General features: G+C 34.0%; 2 protein-coding genes across 3 annotated transcripts; both read left to right on the forward strand.

Moving 5' to 3' along the window:
* Positions 1-482: 482 nt before the first annotated feature.
* On the forward strand, positions 483-3,999 carry LOC110664532 (G-type lectin S-receptor-like serine/threonine-protein kinase RKS1). Its single transcript, XM_058130372.1, has 7 exons — positions 483-1,951; positions 2,121-2,255; positions 2,398-2,588; positions 2,735-2,945; positions 3,045-3,282; positions 3,372-3,522; positions 3,606-3,999. The coding sequence occupies exons 1-7, from the start codon at positions 688-690 to the stop codon at positions 3,909-3,911; spliced, it is 2,496 nt and encodes an 831-aa protein (XP_057986355.1). The 5' UTR covers positions 483-687; the 3' UTR covers positions 3,912-3,999.
* Positions 4,000-8,454: 4,455 nt separating this feature from the next.
* On the forward strand, positions 8,455-12,410 carry LOC131169087 (G-type lectin S-receptor-like serine/threonine-protein kinase At1g11410). 2 transcript variants are annotated; one of them, XM_058130373.1, is made up of 6 exons: positions 8,457-9,763; positions 10,579-10,778; positions 10,941-11,151; positions 11,247-11,484; positions 11,574-11,724; positions 11,816-12,410. In XM_058130373.1, exons 1-6 carry the CDS (start codon positions 8,497-8,499, stop codon positions 12,113-12,115), a joined length of 2,367 nt encoding a protein of 788 aa, XP_057986356.1. In that variant the 5' UTR covers positions 8,457-8,496; the 3' UTR covers positions 12,116-12,410. The 2 variants fall into 2 exon arrangements, with proteins under 2 accessions (XP_057986357.1, XP_057986356.1); XM_058130374.1 differs by lacking the exons at positions 11,574-11,724; positions 11,816-12,410 and adding an exon at positions 10,330-10,461 and having other exon boundaries at positions 8,455-9,763; positions 11,247-11,485.
* Positions 12,411-20,594: the final 8,184 nt, after the last annotated feature.

Here is a 20,594-nt window from a genome sequence, read left to right on the forward strand (position 1 = left end):
ATTATCAAAATTGTTTAATCTTACTGGATTTAGTGGTTGAAATCATATCACCCACCGAGTTCAAGTCCTAACTTCACCAATTCCCTGTTAAAAAAATTGTTGAAATTGAAAGTAATATCAATATATTTGTTATTGATAATATATTCATAATATATGTTAATTCTACTATGTATAATATACCTCAAGTCAATGATGGATCAAATTTAGATAGATTTATATACAAATTTTCCTCTACACGGCACATTCCTATCATCGTGGGCTTGCATTTTTTACCATAAACCCATAATAAAGAATTTTTATTCGATGTAAAAGCTATGCATATCGATTTCATTGTATAATTTATCTATAATAAATGACCCATTATTGAAAAACACAAAACATTTGGTGGGTAGGTCAGGAAGTTATTAAGAACGTACTGGGTCCGCAAAAAATTGTGTTCCATGAAGACTTGAGAGTAACCACCGGTGTATGGTCGTCCACGTCTCTTGCCCCACGTATTGGGAATCCTATCCACTGCAATTGCAAGAAAATTTTTTAAATTTGTGATGTTCGCCAATTTTAATCATATGTTTTGAGTTTTTCAATTATCAAATTCAATCGTTCAATTTGCTATATAGTTTCCACTAATTCTTAAGAGCTACCTCATTTCTATCCTATTCAAGAGGTCTTTCCTGCAAGACGCAAATTATGAATCGTGCGAAAAAGCTTCCCATTATATTGCTGATTTTCTTCATACCTCAATTTTGCATTTCACTAGACACCATAACTATTAACCAACCCATTGCAGATGGTGACATTATAGTTTCTGCTGGGGAGACATTTGCACTTGGTTTTTTCAGTCCAGGCAAATCGAGCTACCGTTATCTTGGAATTCGGTACAACAAAATTTCAGAAAAACCTGTTGTTTGGATCGCAAATAGAGATATACCTATCAGTGATACATCTGGTGTTCTCTCAATCAACAGTCATGGAAACCTTGCCCTTAACAGCAGAAACCGAGCAGCTCCCCTATGGTTCACAAGCGTTTCGGCTTTGCCAACAAACAATTGTGTAGCTCAACTCTTAGATTCGGGAAATCTCGTCTTGTTTCATAGCAGAAGTGTCATATGGCAGAGCTTTGAATACCCGACAAATACCATGCTTCCCAACTTAAAACTCGGGCTGGACAGAAGAACCGGTCTGAACCGGTTCCTAACATCTTGGAAATCTTCAGATGACCCTGGTGCTGGCAATTTCTCGCATAGGATCAACCCTGAAGGTTCCCCCCAATTGTTCTTATACGAGGGTCAAGTTCCGAAATGGAGAGCTGGTCATTGGAATGGCATTAGATGGTCCGGAATGCCTAGAATGAAGAGAGGCCTTATCTTCAACGTCAGCTTTGTGAACAATGAGAACGAGATTTCCATCGAGTGGGGCGTTGCAAATGGCTCAATCTTGACAAGATTAGTGGTGAATGAGTCCGGCTCTGTCCAACTGCTTACATGGCATGAAGACCAGGGTCGATGGGATGAGTTCTGGTTTGCGCCCAAGGACCAGTGTGACAACTATGGAATATGTGGATCCAATGGTAACTGTGTTCTGAACGATGATGAATTCGACTGCACTTGTCTTCCCGGGTATCGGCCCAAATCACCTCAAAAATGGTATCTGAAAGATGAATCAGACGGGTGCGTTAGGAAGAATCAGACAGCACTTTGCAGAAACGGTGAAGGGTTCGTAGAGGTGGCAAATGTGAAGGCTCCGGATGCGTCAGTTGCCCGTGTATTGGCAAATTTGGATTTGAAAGCTTGTAAAGATGAGTGCCTGAGGAATTGTTCATGCACTGCATATGCAAGTCTAGGTGTGACAGAAGGAAGTGGATGCTTGACATGGTATGGTGATTTGCTAGATACAAGAGTATTTATAGAAGGCGGGCAAAGTTTATATATGCGTGTGGATGCACTTGAGTTAGGTATCTTCAAGCAAATTATCAGTACAAATTCGGGTTCTTTTTTCCTATTTATCCTTTTATATGCTTTGTTGATTATGTGTTTAAATCTACTCTTCTGCTAACTCTAGATGACTGGTTAATTATCATATAAATAGTTGGAGTGTTTCTTTTTCTTATCTTCCCTTTTCAGCTCAATATGCAAACAAGCAGAAGCACCTTCTTGCAAAGAAATGGATATTGCTAATTGTGATATTGTCCATAGCTGCAGCAGTTTCCTCTGTTCTTCTTTTCTCACACTGGTTGGTGAGGAGGCGACGGAGATTATGTAAGCAAATAATTAAATTCCTTTTAGATAGTTTCCTATTTAATTGTTATTTTTCACTTTAATATAAATGTTAAACTACAATTCATCAATTCAATATGACAAGGGAAGAAAACCTGATTATCTGTTTTCATTGTATATACAGCACAAAATGCACAACCTCAAATGTTTATCTATAGTTCTAGTGCTCACCCAGATGATCCACCAAGGGAAAAGGAGCTTGACAGATCCAGAAGTCGTTCACATTTACCTTTCTTCGATATAGACACACTAGTTGCAGCAACCCATAATTTTTCCAACAAACTTGGAGAAGGTGGTTTTGGCTCAGTTTATAAGGTAGTATCCCTTGAAAAATAAAATTGTTAACTCCATCGAATTTAATGTGACTATGCAGCAAGTCACACTTTTAGTAATGTACTATGATAATATATATGCAGCTATGGTAGTACATCTTTGAACTAAAACAGGAAATGTACTTTCAGGGCCAATTATCAAATGGACAAGAAATAGCAGTGAAAAGATTATCTAAACAGTCAGGACAAGGAATACAGGAATTCAGGAATGAAGTACAATTGATATCAAAACTGCAACATAGAAACCTTGTCAGGCTTTTTGGTTGTTGCATTCATAAAGAAGATAGGATGTTGATCTATGAATATTTACCAAATAAGAGCCTGGACTATTTCATCTTTGGTATGGCTCTTCATCCATTTGCTTTCACCCATCTTTAATTTGTACTTCTTTCCAAAAGTCCTATCATTGAAGGATCTCCAAAACTCAAATTGACTACAGATAAGACAAGGAAACAATTATTGGACTGGAGAAAACGTTTTGAAATTATTTTTGGGATAGCTCGAGGAGTCTTATATCTACATCAAGATTCAAGACTAAAAATCATCCATAGAGATTTGAAAGCCGGTAATATTCTGCTAGATGTTGCAATGGAGCCAAAAATTTCAGACTTTGGTATGGCTAAATTGTTTGGGAAAGACCAAATTGAAGCTAATACAAAACGAGTGGTTGGAACATAGTAAGTTTACTCCAACACCATCTCCTTCCATGGAAACATTAAAAAGTTGCAAAGCCACCATTAAATTGTTTCATTTTACCTTATTGTAGTGGCTATATGTCTCCGGAATATGCAATGGATGGGCTATATTCTGTAAAATCTGATGTCTTCAGCTATGGTGTCTTAATGCTAGAGATCATAAGTGGCAGGAAAAACACCGAGTATGATGAAGAAAGCCCTTATTTGAATTTGATTGGGAACGTAAGTTGATTGATATATCTTTATTAAGATTAATTTCCCATTAGGTACTAAAGTAGTAAATGATTTCCTCAACTATGTACCAGGTTTGGGAGCTATGGAGGGAAGGAAAAGGCTTGGACATAGTTGATTATTCATTGTTGGAACATTCATACCCTTGTCAAGAAATTTTGAGATGCATTCAGATTGGACTTCTATGCATTCAGGAGCACCCAGCTGATCGGCCAACCATGCTTGAAGTTGTGTTCATGTTAGGCAATGAAACAAGTCTTCCTTCTCCTAAAAAACCAGCATTTGTTTTCCTGAATCAAAGTAGGCCAGAGTCTTTAATAACTAGAGGAGATGTTTGTTCTATAAATGATGTCACAGTTACTATGATTGAAGGTCGATGAAATTCTAGTAGGATTTTGGACTGCGAAAGGGTCACAAATGTAAAATAACTCCAAATTTATAAAACTATCGTTTTGGACTTTTGGTTCATTTTAACTGTGATTGTAATTACATTGAATTCTGCATAATCTTTAAGTTTGTGCCAGTATATTTTTATATCCAATCAAGTCTATGAATTGCGTATATGAATTGTAATTATAGACCCAACCAAGTCTATTTATGATTTTCAGAAATCCTCCATCAAAGGTGGATTTTTAGTTTGCATTCCAGTTGTCTCCTCTCTTTTTAAGCTCAATGCTGCTCTCAAAATAGATGAAGGAGAGAATGTCAGGTCAAATAGAGGCTTCATTATGAATGAGAATGGAAGAGAAATGCTGGTAGTAAGGAGGTTTCTAGATTGGATCATAGGACGAAATTTGACCAGGGAGCGTAACTCGTGGGAGACAAGAGACTGGTTGGCTACTCTGAGTCCAACGACAAGCCATTTTTCTTTCGGATTTCTCCAGAGTCCAGAGGGAACTTTGACCAGGGATTTCTCCAGCGGTGCACTGGATTTCTCGTATTGCCCAGGGCGTAGTTTTTGGGCAACTTGCCGTGTTTAAAAAGAACTCAGACAAGACAATTGATTATGGGCTTTTCACGCTTTGGAATTGAGGAATTCTTTAGGTTTATGTGGTCGAGACTATTAATTTCAAAGCCAGTGGATCCAGGCCCAATATATAAGGCTTAGGATCCACCAAACAAGCAAGCGAACTGAAGCTTATTATTAGGCGGGTAATGTCTGCAATTTGCCTGGGTCAAGTGGTCTCCTTTTTTTTTTATTATAATAGCTCAAATGGTCCATCAGCTAGATATAGGACTTCTATATAGAATTCACAACTTTACAAATGAGGGTGCACATAGGCTAAGAATATTCAATAATTTACTAACTATTATAATGAATATAATTCATCCTTAATTATTATAAAATTTAAAATAAAATCATTATACATACTGCTATTTTAAAATTTTTTAAGTCTAAATGGTGTCCTTTTTTTAAAAGAATTTTTGAAGAAAAAATTATTAAATTCCACCAACTCCATTGAAAAATTGATGCAACGAAGAATGAAAAGTTGGTTTGGAAAGGCAAAGCGAGAGGTGGATATAGCGTCATACAAGGCTCCCATTATAATATTTGAAACCGTAAAAAATTATCCAAACTCTGCCTTAGCAAAAGGTGGTTATACAGTCTTTGTTAGAAAAAATAATAATAGGCTTCGATCTATTTTTAGAGTTCCCGTCCAAAATTTTTCACCAATTAAATTTATTTGATTTGATTAGTAAAGGCTTATAAATATTTTTTCATTCTTATATTTCTTTTAATATGACACAATTTTTTTTTATCACTAACTATTTGTAACAGTTTTTTCTATAGATTGCCGGTTACTTTTCAAATTTTGATGACCTTGACTGAAAGAAGCATGAGAGGAAGAACAAGAAATAGCTATGGCAGGACATCTGTGAATTGAATTGGGAAATGTACTTTCAGGGTCAACTTTCAAATGGACAAGAAATAGTAGCGAAAAGATTATCTAAATAGTCAGGACAAGGGATATAGGGATTCAAAAATAAAGTACGGTTGATATCAAAACTCCAGCAGAGAAACCTTGTCCGGCTTTCTGGTTGTTGCATTTGCAAAGTATTTGCAAAGAAGATAAGATGTTGATCTATGAATATTTACCAAACAAAAGCTTGGACTATTTCAACTTTGGCATGGCTCTTCTTCAATTTGCTCACCCATCTGTAATTTGTACTTCTTTCCGCAAGTCCTATCATTTTGAAGGTTCTCTAAACCTCAAATTGACTATAGATAAGACAATAAAGCTATTATTGAACTGGAAGTATTTTGATATTATTTTTAAGATAGCTCAAGGAGTCTTATATATACATCAAAATTCAAGACTAAAAATCATCCATATGGATTTGAGAACAAGGAATATTCTACTAGAGGCTACAATGCTTCAAAGCGAGTGGTATATTACATTAAACTCCAATACCATCTACCTACATGGAAACGTTAAAAGGTTGCAAATTAAACCACCAATAAATTATTTCATTTTATTTGCTTGTAGTGGTTATATGTTTCCAGAATATACAATGAATGGGTTACGTTTTGTAAAATTTGATGTCTTCAGCTATGGTGTCTTAACGCTAGAGATCATTAACAACAAGAAAAACGCCGAATATGAAGAACAAAGCCCTTTCTCTAAATTTGATTGGGAATGTAAGTTGATTGACATATCTTTCTTAAGGTTAATTTCCTATTAGATTCAATATTAAAGTAGTAAATGATTTCCTCAACTATGTTTCTGGTTTGGGAGCTATGGAAGGAAGGAAAAGGCTTGGACATAGTTGATTATTCATTGTTGGAAAATTCAAACCCTAGTCAAGAACTTTTGAGATCCATTCAGATTGGACTTCTATGCGTGCTGCAGGAACATTCAACTGATCAACCAACCATGCTAGAAGTTGTGTTCATGTTAGGCAATGAAACAAGTCTTCCTTCTCCTAAAAAAAACGGCATTTATTTTCAGGACTAAAAGTAAGCAAGAATCTTTAATAGCTAGAGGAGAAGTTTGTTCAATGCCAGAGTTACTATGATCAATGAAATTCTTGTAGGATTTTAGACTAAGAGAGGGTCGCCAATGTAAAATAACTTCAGTTTCATAAAACTATCATTTTGGTTCATTCTAACTGTGATTGTAATTACATTGAATTCTGCATAATTTTTAAGTTTGTGCCAATATATTTTTATAATTAGGAGAGCTCTTCTATTTATAAAGGCTTTGGAGAGGTCCTCCAATTTACATTTAGTTTGATTGATTTACTTGGCATGATTTAATCGAATCTGAGTATATCATCACTTTTCTTTAAACATAAGTTGTAATTAGTTAATAATTAAATATTTTAATATTTTTAAATAATTTAGTTAGTCAATGTAATAAATTAATTAAAATTTTAATTTAATTTAACTAGCTAATTAATATTTATTAAGATAATAATTTAACTTAAATTTTATATCTCTACACCTATTTTCATAATTAATTGATATAAATATAGTTAATCATATAACAAAATAATCATAATTTATATGCATTTATTAAATGATAAATTATTTCAATTACTGTTTTTTCACTAACCAAATTAATAATTAAAGTATATATTTCAGATTCAGTAGGGGTGTAATGGATTAGTTATAATATATGGACTACACAACAAAATTAATTATAATCAAATTATGTTCTCTCTAATAAAAAAAATTAATTTAATATTTGGAAAAATTAAAATTAAAATTAAAATCTTAAGATAAAATTATAAAATTACGATTTTCTTTTTTCCAATTGGCCTATCAACCTGTGCGTATATCAATTTCGTGTGCCATATATAATAATGGGATAATTAAGTAGGTGATATGAGCGCCGAAGGAGGAGACTTTAATTACTGGCATGGGCCATGGATCGGCTGCCAAAATCACGTATGATAGCGAATGAATTGATTTGATTTTGTTTTTTCAAGTTCGCAACCTGAAAGAAACGCGTTCAGCTTTGTAATTGTTGGCATAATAATTATAAATTACTATAATACACATTCTTTCATTTAATAAATGATAAAAAGAATTATTTAAAATTTTAAAATTATGTTAAATAGTTACTTAAATCTTTAAAGTATTTCAGAATCTAATTAAATTATTTAATTTAAAAAAAATTAAATAAATCTTTTAAATTTTAAAAATAAATTAAATAAATTTTTTTATTATTTTATAAATAAATAAACTCTTTCACTTTTAAAAAAAGATTAAATTATAATTTATCTCTAATATAAATTCAACTAAGGTCATGCATAAAAATTTTTTAGTGCATGAAATCCTCATCTATAATCATGCATATTTAATATGTAATATTTTACTGAAAATTTACTATATCTTTGAAATAGACTAATAAATTGTTATTTATAAAATAATTCAATAAATTACCTATAAAAATTTCCTAAATTCAATGATAAATTTTTTAAATCATTCGATAAAAAATAATTTTACTCCGATTATCAGTAAAATTTTATTGTTGAATAAAGTACAGTTGATAAATTTAGGTATCTTTTATTGTTGAATTTTATTATTGTTATTTAGAGTATAATCAACAATAAAAAAGATCATCTCTGACCTTTTTTAATAAACTATTGATGACATGATTAATTTATGTTTAATTATTATAATTTTAATAAATTTATCATTCTAATTCAGGTATAAAATGAGTTAATCCCAAATATATTAAGTGATATAGAAGTATGTACTTGGCAAAATCTTTGATCCTTTCTAGCTTTTCATGGCTCTTATTATTAATAAAAATCTAAGCTTTTTAAAAAAAGTCTTTCACCCTTAATTTTGTCCTATGTGTTTGCCAGTGCTTTGAGTTGATGTTTAGCTGGTCCATGATTCAACAGATATTTTTTGTAGCAGTTGTCCTTTAATTATTAGGTAGTTCCGCTCATTAAATACCCCAACTACGCTTAAAAATATGTCTTCCGCTCCACGCACATCCTGGATTTGTCATGAATCAAGCAAAAGGGTCTCTCACCACATCGCTTCTCTTCCTGTTTTTCCACTTCTGCATATCTATTGACACTATAACGCCAACCCAGTTCATCAAAGATGGTGATATTTTAGTCTCTAAAGGAGAACGTTTCGCACTTGGGTTCTTCAGCCCAGGCACTTCTACTCGTCGCTACGTCGGAATTTGGTACAACAAAGTTTCAGAACAAACCGTTGTCTGGGTGGTAAATAGAGATAATCCTATCAATGATGCCTCTGGGATACTCACTATCAACAGTCAAGGTAACCTTGTCTTGTACGAGAAAAACCAAACTATTCCTCTCTGGTCCACCAATTTCTCTACATCAACGAGTAATTCCATGGCTCAGCTCCAGGATTCGGGAAATCTTGTTTTGCTTCAGCGGGATACTGAAAGGTTCTTATGGCAAAGCTTTGATTATCCTACAGATACCTTACTTCCTAACATGAAGCTTGGATTGAACAGAAGAACTGGCAAGAATTGGGTTCTTACTTCTTGGAAATCAAAAGATGACCCCGGAACAGGTGACATTGTCTACAGAATCGATCCAAGTGGGGTGCCTCAGTTGTTTCTATATAAGGGTTCTGTTCGGTGGTGGCGAGGCGGACCATGGACAGGAGAAAGATGGAGCGGGGTACCCGAGATGACACGTAATTACATCTTTAATGTCAGTTTTGTGAACAATAAGGATGAGGTATCCATCGCGTATGGTTTGACTAATCCCTCAATCGTCTCAAGAATGATGGTCAATGAGTCAGGAAACGTGCAACGGGCCACGTGGAATCAAAGAGACCATAGGTGGATCGGGTTTTGGTCCGCCCCGAAAGAACAATGTGATAACTATGGCGAATGTGGTGCAAATAGTAATTGCGATCCATATGATTCTGATAGTTTCATATGCAAATGTTTGCCAGGATTCGAACCAAAGTCACCAAGGGATTGGTACCTGAGAGATGGCTCAGGTGGTTGTATCAGGAAAGCCGGCGTGTCAACGTGTCAAAGTGGGGAAGGGTTCGTGAAGATGGAACGCGTGAGAGTTCCAGACACTACAAAGGCACAAGCGGACATGAACTTGAGCTTGAAGGTATGTGAGCAAGAGTGCTTGAAGAATTGTTCCTGCACGGCTTACACAAGTGCAGATGAGAGAGGGTTTGGGTGTATGAGATGGTATGGAGATTTGGTTGATACAAGAACCTATTCCAGTGTGGGACAGGACATATATGTACGTGTGGACGCAGCTGAGTTAGGTATTTCTCTGTTTTGCTACCAACTTCTTTATTATATATATTCATTTTTCTTTGTTCTGATTGATCAAATAGGATTAGGATCGAGTCTCTATTAGGTTCCTTTTGGATTACTCTATACTTCATTTTCTAGGAAAATGAATGATATATATATATATATGGAGTAATGTATTTGATTACACAGTGAAAAGCAATATTCTCTTTTTCTTATAAACTTTAAAAATGGATAAATTTAAAAAAATTCAAAATCAAATTATTCTTATTTGTTATACTTTTGAAGGTGGAGAAATACCCATTAGCAAGCCTTAATAGTCAACAGTACAAATCACATTATAGCTTGATTAAGACAAAGCGAATTGACATTTCAACTAGTCATTTGTTAAGATGGGACATCTCTTTGCTTGATTTTCTAGACGAGGTTGAGTTAATGGATCCACGTATTTATATCATGTATTGATCATAAATTAAGTTTTGATAAAAAATTTTCCTGTGACTAAAACCCTAATTAAAATTTTTCTTTTTCATTTTCATAACACTGTTCACGTTGCTATTTTTCTACTTAATTTCAGCTAAATATGGTAAGTCGAAAGGTCCTCTCGCCAAGAAGGGAGTGCAAGCAATAATGATAGTTTCTATTATTGCTGTAACATTATTTCTTCTAGCCTTCTCAGCATATTGTTTCGTTCGGAGGAAGAGAAAAGGTAATCAAATTTGTTGGTGGTTTGTCTAATTTGTATGTTGTAATAGATCATTTACAAGGTAAATCTTTGTTCTTTTTTCCAAACTAAACAATTAGTTTGTTAATTATAAATGCTCAGCTAGAGACAGACGCAGCAAATCTTTGTTTAATTTCACCACAAGTGCAACATACTTGGAAGATTCTCATAGTGGAAAGGGGAGTGATGAAGTTGGAATTTCAGATTTACCATGCTTTGATCTCAGCACCATAGCTGCAGCTACTGATAATTTCTCAGATGCTAACAAGCTTGGAGAGGGTGGTTTTGGCTCCGTTTATAAGGTAACCCACCCTTTCTAATTCTCTCAAATATCTTTCATAATGTGAACCTTTTTTTTTATATGTACAAGAAGGAAATCCTCACAGTTCTGGAAAACAACTCCAATGCCACTAAACTAAGGTTGAACTTTGAGTTATGTGCATTTGGTTTACATTACTTCTCAGGGTCTGCTATATGGTGAAAAGGAAATAGCAGTTAAAAGACTGTCAAAGTATTCTGGACAAGGGAACGAAGAGTTTAAGAACGAAGTTACTTTAATCGCAAAACTCCAACACAGGAATCTTGTAAGAGTCTTAGGTTATTGCATCCAAGAACGAGAGAAGATGTTAATCTATGAATTCCTGCCAAACAAAAGCTTGGACTCTTTTATTTTTGGTATGTCCTTTCAAAACGAGATGTCTGCTTAGAACTGGGAATTTATAATTGCATCAATGCATTGATTTGATGAAATTTGAACAACTTTATTCCAGATGAAAATAAAAGATCACTGTTAGATTGGCCAACGCGTCATAACATTATTTGTGGGATTGGTAGAGGGATTTTATATCTTCATCAAGACTCGAGATTAAGAATCATTCATAGAGATCTCAAGGCAAGTAATGTTCTGCTAGATGCATCAATGAATCCAAAAATATCAGATTTTGGCATGGCCAGAATATTCGGAGGTGATCAAGTTGAAGCAAACACAAATCGTGTTGTTGGAACGTAGTAAGTATGATCTAGAAAGAAACAAAAATTGATGATTTTGTAGTACTTAATATCCACAAATTTGATCATACTTATTTGTGGTATTGCAGTGGTTACATGTCACCAGAATATGCAATGCAAGGCCTATTTTCAATAAAATCTGATGTATATAGTTTCGGGGTTCTATTGCTAGAGATAATCACTGGCAGAAAAAACAGCAGCTATTATGATGAGAGTACTTCTTCAAATTTGGTTGGATATGTAAGTTAATTATACATTAAATCAATCAAAAAATCATCATTAATCTTTTAAGTTTTGATCGTCACACAAACCTTGTAATTGCTGGTTTTAGGTTTGGGACCTATGGAGAGAAGGCAGGTCCTTGGAAATGGTTGATTTATCGCTGGGTGATTCATACCCTGAAAGTGAAGTATTGCAATGCATCCAAATCGGGCTATTGTGTGTGCAAGAATCTGCAGTGGATCGGCCTACAATGTCGTCTGTTGTTTTCATGTTGAGTAATGATACAATTCTTCCATCTCCAAAACAACCTGCATTCATTATGAAGAGAACTTACAATAGTGGAGATCCATCAACCAGTGGAGCTAATTCTGTAAATGAAGTCACTGTCACTATGCTTGAACCTCGCTAGCTAGACTCGTCCCCTCTGAGTTGTTCTACACTCTCCCATATATTGTATATTGTATGTTCCTAGAATTAGGTATTTATATGCTAAAGGGTGGTCGAGCCAGAAATTTAAGTTAGGTGGCGAAGATTTTGTAAAATGTTTTACTCTCTTTTTGATTCATCCTACCTTAGTTTCCCATATACCGTGCTTCTACATGTTTCTTATATTGTTTAACTGAAGTTCTATCATGTATGACAATTTTTAATTGTACAAAAATATTATATAAAAATAGATGTGCCTTTGGATTGTTTTATTATTATTATTGAGCATTAATTGAAGAATAATATTGATGGAATCCAGTTTATCAAGATATAAACATATAAAACATATATTTAATAAATGAGTTTCACTATATATATTGCATTTTAAATTCATAAGAGAATGATAATTTCATATTTTATTAGAGCTCAATCAACAGTGAGTAACTGTTTAGTTTATTTAGATAAGTCATTATTTCTGTAAAATACACGTTTAATTTATATATAATTATGTTTAATTATTATAATTTTAGTGAATTTATATATTTAATAAATTAAAAAAAAATTAAGGAATTCAGTAAATGAATTTCTAATTATACATATCCCATAAATCATCTTCTCTGAGCAGCTGTCATGAATAGGGACACAGCTTGGAAATTTTTGTTGGTTATATGGAAATGGAATAGCAAAAAATGAAAAACCATAAAAAGTGAGCGCTAAGGGATCAGCAAAAAAATAAATTTTTTTATCTTAAAAATAAATTTATCTAAAAATAAATTTTATTATTTTATGGATAAATAAATTTTTTAACTTTTAAAAATAGATTAAAAAAAGATTAAATTATAATTTATCTCTAATATATATTCAACTAAAGCTGTGCATAAAAATTTTTTAGTACATGAAATCTTCATCTACAATTATGCATATTTAATATGCAATATTTTATTGAAAACCTACTACATCTTGAAATAAATTAATAAATTATTATTTATAGAATAATTCAATAAGTTATCTATAAAAATTTTCTGAACTCATAGAGAAATTTTTTGAATCATTCGATAAAAAATAATTTATTAATATATTCTAGAACATAGTGGATACCTATCAAGATGATGCAAATTAAAAGATCTTCGTGTACGATCTTGGTTAGATTTATATTATAATAGTTTATAATTTAATCTTTTTTTATTTATTTTTAAAAGTTAAATAATTTATTTGTCTTCAAAATAATAAAGAGTTTATTTGATATATTTTTAAAATTTAAAGGACTTATTTAATATAATTTAAAATTTAAAGAACTTGTTTAGATATCCAAATACTTTAAAAATTTGCATGACTATTAACTCATAGTTTAAAGGTCAAAATAGACCTTATGCCTTTCATAAATTATAAGAACTCCAAAGCCGAGCGTCATGTAAACTCTAATTCGACCCGTCGTTTGAAGCCATTTGTCATCAAAATTGTTCGTTCATCGATGCTGGAATTTTCAAGCAATATTCAGGGTTGCCCAAACCACAGGGAAACTTGAAAATAATTCGAAGTTGAAAAAGAAGTTTCTGTTTTGTTCTAAAGCAGGGAGACCCATTTTGTGCAAGAAAATAAGCATAGGGAAGAAGGCATGCAGTTTCATTTTGTTGCCTTTTCAGTTTATCTTCTTTACAACATATGTCCAACACTCAATTATGGTTGACTTTGATTTTGATTTAAATGGAAAATTGGGCAATAGACCAATTGTATCACACACACGTCAATCGAGTCATACATCATAGCTAGTTTTCTTAATTTTCTTGGCGAGGACTCCAGCAAGTTATCAAAAAGAGTCAAGACATGTGAAAAATACATTCAAAGCCACTACTGTAACACCCCAAAATTTTAAATTTTATTATTTTATTTATTGAATACTTAAACTTATAAAAATTAAAATAATTTATTAATATATTTCAGAACATAGTGGATACCTACCAAGATTATGCAAATTAAAAGATCTTTGTGTACGACCTTAGTTTGATTTATATTATAATAGTTTATAATTTAGTCTTTTTTTATTTATTTATTTTTAAAAGTTAAATAATTTATTTATCTTCAAAATAGTAAAGAGTTTATTTGATCTATTTTTAAAATTTAAAGAACTTATTTAATATAATTTAAAATTTAAAAGACTTGTTTAGACATCAAAATACTTTAAAAATTTGCATAACTATTAACTCATAATTTAAAGGTCAAAATAGACCTTATACCTTTCATAAATTATAAGAACTCCAAAGCCGAGTGTCATGTACACTCTAATTCGACCCGTCTTTTGAAGCCATTCGTCATCAAAATTATTCGTTCAACGATGCTGGAATTTTCAAGCAATATTCAGGGTTGTCCAAACCACAGGGAAACTTGAAAATAATTCGAAGTTGAAACAGAAGTTTCTGTTTGTTCTAAAGCAGGGTGACCCATTTTGTGCAAGTAAATAAGCATAGGGAAGAATGCATGGATTTTCATTTTTTTGCTTTTTGAGTTTATCTTCTTTACAACTTATGTCCAACACTCAATTATGGTTTACTTTGATTTTGTTTTAAATGGAAAATTGGGCAATAGACCAATTGTATCACACACACGTCAATCTAGTCATACATCATAGCTAGTTTTCTTAATTTTCTTGGCGAGGACTCCGAAGTTATCAAAAAGAGTCAAGACATGTGAAAAATACATTCAAAGCCACTACTGTAACACCCCAAAATTTTAAATTTTATTATTTTATGAGCATTATTAGTATTTTAATTTTATTTAAATTTTAGGAAATTTTTTTGAGATTTTTCGGATTTTAAAAATCGAGTTCGATTTTCCGAAAATATAAACTTTGATGATTTTTAAAAATTAATTTAAAGACCATGTGGTAAAACTAAAAATATATTTGGAGTCTACGAATTTTTGAGTTTTCTAGAAATTTTTGAAATTTTTGGACCTCGTTTCGGTCCCAGCGATAAAAATTCAAAATTTTGTATCCTGAATCGAACCGGCCGAATCGAACCGACCGGATCGGACCGATCGAATCGGACCGGCCTTTTCTTTTTCTTCTTTCCCTTCCTCGCGCGCGTCCGACCTCCTCCCCTTCTCTCTCTCTTTTCTCTCTCCTCCCACCACCCCGTGCCTCCCCACCTCGCCGGCGCCATCTCGACCCTCCCCCACGGTAGCCAGCCTCCTGGAACACCGGAAAACGGCTCCATAAGCAACGCGCAGTGCGCACGCGACCGTTCACCTTCCTGACCAAAATTCGGCCGATCCGGCCACCAATTGGACCGGGTCTTGCGTCTAAATTCATCTACTCGTCGAGAGCTTTCCATAGACACCAAGAACACCGAAATCCATTGAGCGGTTTGTCCAATTTTTGCCCGGGAAGTTTTAGCCCATTTTGACTTTCGGGCTAGATTTCTGAAACCATGAATCACGAGAAAGCCGAGTACGGGCGCTCCACTCGTCGAGAGCTTTGCGCGATATAAATTTAATTTTTCCGACACCTTTTGGTGGGTCCCACGAAAGTCGATGTCTTCAGAGCATTAAATGAGCTTAGAAAATTCTGAAAAATTTATGTACTAACCCCGTGTTGTAGGCCGTGTAGGTATCCTCAATTAGCGGAAGTCGATAGTTGGCCAAGATCTTGAATTTAGGCGAATGGACAGTTGGAAAAGTCTCCAAATTGGGCCAGGTTTTAGCTATCCCCATTGTCGACGTCGTGCGTCCTCAAGTCGGAATCGGCAAAGGTAAACCCGAACCTTGCTTTTTCGTAATTTTCTAATGCTTAAATAGGATTAAAAATCCATAAAATATTCGTGGTAGCTTAGAAAATTATGATTCTTTTTGCAATAGTTTAGTAATATTGCTAAGGACATGAGAGGCAAAGTTTAAGAATTTTTAGAGCTTATTTGGGTAGTTTTTGCAAAATGATCAATTATAAGGACTAAATTGAAATTTTACATATTGTGATGGATGGCGATTTGATGGGCGGAGGGAGGAGCTGTGTGATGTGATTGAGTTGTGGATATATGGATTGTGAGTATAGAAGTGTGTTTTGAGCCCTTTGCGAGTTGGGTATGTAACACCCTCACTTGTAGCAACTCAAGTACATTCTCTGTTAGGTGGCCAGGTGTCGGTCAGACAGTAAACGTTCGGAAAAATATTTAAACTTAAGAAACCATAAATAACTCAAATATTGACAAGAAGAATTTAGTAAAAATTTTAGAAATAAAATACAAACAAGTTCAGCGTAGGTGCCCAAGCAATGGGTAGCAGGAGGAAAGTTCTTCTACTTGAGGAGCCTAGATTCAGAGTTCTACAACGAGAGCGGGAAAAATTATAAAATAATTTTTGGGACTCAGAGAAGGTTATTGAGGTTCCCATGGCATTAGAATGCCAAGAAAATATTTAGAAAAATTTTCAATGATCTGCAGACAATTTTGACGTTAAGCCAAGCGGAGGCATTTTGGTCATTTCGCCTTGAGGTGATTTTTGGCCGACTTATCCAGTTAAGTAAATAATTATTATGATCTAAAATGTGAATAAATATTGTTGAAAATTGAATTGAAAATGATTAGAAAAGAAAAGGAAAGAAAAATCCATAAAAGCAATTTATGACATCTTTATGATGTCACTTACAAATCCCCACCAATTGCATTCAAACAAGCATTTTAAAACACTTAAAAGAGACTAAAAATGGACTAAAGGGAAAGAAAAAACGTGAGCAGCAGCCATTCTTCTTCTTCTTCACCAAAACGTGACTTTCCCCTCCCTCCATTGATGAGCTTGGCAAACTCATGAAGCCCTAAACTCCCACCATATTTCCTCAAGTTCTCAACACAAAAATATATTCTAGAAGCTTGCTAAGGTGTTTGGGAGCAAAAGGTAGAAGAGAAATTAAAGTTGGCAAGCTTGGAGATTCTTCAAGTTGAGGTTAGTGCAACTATAAACATAAAACTCTTAAATTTCATGATTTTGGACTTGAAATTTAGTAAGACTTGTAATTTAAATGAACAAAAACCTATGTGTATGAGCTCTTGAATGTTGGCTGCCCTTGAAAAGGAATATGTAGGAGTATTTGATGAGCTTAGAGTGAAATAGAAACCATGTTGAAGTTATAAACATATAAGCAATGCATTGGTAGTTACTAAGATACATGGCATAAACCATGAATTTGAATTAGGGTTTGGAAAGGTGAAAATGTGACTTGGCTTAGGAAATGGTTAGAGAACATTTTAATGGTCAATTAGTGACCATTTTAGGTATGTTGACCATAATTAGAACTCAAAAATAGAATGGCAAAGTGAAGGTGAAATCTGCCCTAGGACAGCAGCATAGGGACTGAAAATTCAGTCCCTTTGTACAGCCATAACTTGGGCTGTGTTAGTCCAATTGGTGTTTGGCCAATTGGACATGAAACTAGGCTTATAATGGCACATTTTTGCTGAAGAAACCATGCCCAAAAGACCAAAGCAAGAGGACCAAAACTTGGCCCCAATCCGGAACCCTGAAACTGCCTCTGCAGAATTGACTAAATGAACAGTAACTGTTCATTTGGCCATAACTCACTGTAGATTTGGTCAATTGACCTGAAATTTTTACAGCAACAAGTTAAGACATAGAAAAACAACTTTCATGAAGGAACCTACCCCAAATTATGGCCAGAACCCATCCAACCAAGTGACTATAATTACTGTTCATGCACTGTAGATATGGTAAATCTGCAGATTTGGCAATCCGGCCAGCTTGGGTTTTTGGGCCATATCTGGAGCTACAAAACTCCAAATGGAGTGATTCAAAAAAGGAAATTCAACCAGACAAAATAAGGAACAACTTTCATGTTTTACATTTCTTCAAATTCCAATAGTAACAGTGTCCAATGGAACAGTGAAATTGACTCACCAAAACTGAAAATTCTGGTTGTGTTGAATTACACTTTGGAATGGTATTAACACTTAATGCCAACAAGTTTTAAACACCAAATGTGGTATGTTGGGAGTGCCAAAGTCAATGTACACATTTTTATTCTAAAAGTCAACATTTTTGTTGACCAATGAGGTGAATAGTGACACTAAAACCAAAATTGGCAATTTGCCAAAATGACTTAAGCTTTGAGAAAGTGACCAAAACCAACAAGTTTTAAATGCAAAATGTGGTACATTGGGAGTGTTAAAACCAATGCACCTATGTTCTATGCAAAAGTCAACTTTTTGTTGACTATTGAAGTGAATAGTGACATAAAAACTTGAAATTCAAAAATTGTGAAACTTAAAAGTATCAAATGCCCTAGTAGGCCTAATGTGATTGGTTTGGATAGGTTGGCATGCCAATAGGGTTACGATAGCGATCTGCATTATGATGTATGGCTTCATTGCCGTTACGTGATGTGATAGCCTATGGCTATCACGATTATGATGTTTTACTTGGCTTTATGCCTTATTGCTTATATGGCTTATTAGCCATTACATGTTTACTGCCGGAGACACATTGTGACGATGGTGTGGCGGAGTACAGTACCCGGTGCTAGTTTACGTTTATCGGTCGGTCAATTTGTATAGGTTACTTGGGCATGGAAAAGTATAACTGTAATTGATGTTATTGTTTAAGAAAATATGAATACTATATATCGAGAATGATTACGATAGAATACAATGAAAACTTAAAATTCATGAAGAAGTTAATATCATAAAAGCGTAATTAGCCCTCAACTAAACACTAAGTTGGTAATTATTGATTCTTATGAACACAATGGCTAAGAAATTATGATTTTTATATTGCATATTATTTCTTTCTATTTTATTATTTGCACCACTAAGCTTTATGCTTAGCGTCGCTTTACAGCAACGTAGTGCGAAAGATTGGGTGAGCGCCCGATGACCACAGTTCGGTAAAGCGGTTCACGATTCTGCATAATTATGTGTCACCTCCATGTCGTGATGCATTGGTAGGGCGCTAGATGTCATTTTGGTATTTTGTAATTGATTTTATTTTCTCATATGTATTTGAACTTATGTAATATATTTTGATATTCATGTAAATAATGAAAAGTGTGGTTGTAAATGGAAAAGTGAATGTTTATCTATGATATATGCATGGTATCATATGAGATGGATGAATGATTGAGAAAATGAATGGTTGAAAAATGTTGAGATTTTGACAAATGGAGTTGAGATGATTGAATATGAATATAGGAAGTGTTTTCACGAGTTAGAAGAACGGTTTTCTCCATTTTTAGCCGGTACTCTGCCGGATTTTCTTTAAAATTTTCGGAACCTCAAATAAATAATAATTTCGATAAATGGCTTAAATATATTATATTTCACAAGTTATATTCAAAACGACGATAAAAATGAATTAAGATAAAATAGAGTGCTCCGGCACACTGAGTGGCATAACTTGCTCGCTACCTTGTAGTAGGGTAAGGGGTGTCACAGGTAGATCCTAGGTATAGGGGAGACTCTACCGGATTTTCGGCACGACTTAGGACGTATTTAGTCTTTTCATGATTTGTATTGAGTCATTTGTATTAAATAATTGTAATGTAATTGTCAGGTGAGCCGAGACAGCCTTCTTCCTCCGCCCAGCCGCCACAGTGACCGTTGTCAAGTCTGTGAGTAAAATATTAATTTTAATTGTAATTTCACTATTATAATATGTTCAAGCATGCCCATGCATCACTTATATGCATATATCTATATAGATAAACTTTAGGCACGATTTATGTTGCATTCATAACTGTGAAAGTGCCATGTATGTTCTTTGTGGTAATTTGGGCGGTGTCGTGCGTTGGCGTCGCGTGTGATGTGGTGTGGACTATGGATGGGGCGGGTAGTCACGGCTTGAGATCTTATTTGGGACCCGATCCTTGAGGGTAGTCACGGCAGGTTCTTCAGGACCCCGATTTGGTTTATTAAGCTAAAGTCAGGCAGGTTCTTATTTGGCACTAGGTTGGATTTAAGAGACCTGTATAGGGGATCAGCTCCCATATATTACGATTAATATTACTGGGTGTGTGAGTGCTCCAAATTACCTTTTTGATGTTATGATGTGAAAATGTGGTTGATGTTGCATTCCACTCTACAGGGTACATTAGTTTTAGATAGTTATAGAGATTATGGTTAAAATTGATATTTTACTCTCTGAGTCGAACGCTCACTCCTGTTCAATATTTTTAGACTCTGGAGGATTTTATTGTGGTTAACCTACTTTTCTTCTTGAGTTGTTTATCAATATTTGTATAATTTTATTTACTCCTAGAATTTCCACATGTGTTAGAGATATTTAAATGATTCGGGTCTGTAATATAAATTGTCATGTGGACCTGTAAAATTATTATATGCATGTTTGATGGATTGGATGAGGGAGCTGAGCTCCCATTTATTTTGATCTTGATATGAGTATGTGGAGGGTGGTAGGCTCCCAATTGATGATATATTTTGTTCACAGGTCGGGTGAGTCAAAAA

This window comes from Hevea brasiliensis, chromosome 11 (assembly GCF_030052815.1).
Source record: "Hevea brasiliensis isolate MT/VB/25A 57/8 chromosome 11, ASM3005281v1, whole genome shotgun sequence".
NCBI classification, from domain to species: Eukaryota; Viridiplantae; Streptophyta; class Magnoliopsida; order Malpighiales; family Euphorbiaceae; genus Hevea; species Hevea brasiliensis.

Excerpts from the sequence above, each read along its gene's own strand:
- LOC110664532 (XM_058130372.1), top strand. The coding sequence starts at position 688 with ATGAATCGTGCGAAAAAGCTTCCCATTATATTGCTGATTTTCTTCATA. Across the intron at positions 2,256-2,397 it reads GAGGAGGCGACGGAGATTAT|CACAAAATGCACAACCTCAA; the intron begins GTAAGCAAATAA and ends TTGTATATACAG. Across the intron at positions 3,283-3,371 it reads AAACGAGTGGTTGGAACATA|TGGCTATATGTCTCCGGAAT; the intron begins GTAAGTTTACTC and ends ACCTTATTGTAG.
- LOC131169087 (XM_058130373.1), top strand. The coding sequence starts at position 8,497 with ATGAATCAAGCAAAAGGGTCTCTCACCACATCGCTTCTCTTCCTGTTT. Across the intron at positions 9,764-10,578 it reads TGTGGACGCAGCTGAGTTAG|CTAGAGACAGACGCAGCAAA; the intron begins GTATTTCTCTGT and ends ATAAATGCTCAG. Across the intron at positions 11,485-11,573 it reads AATCGTGTTGTTGGAACGTA|TGGTTACATGTCACCAGAAT; the intron begins GTAAGTATGATC and ends GTGGTATTGCAG.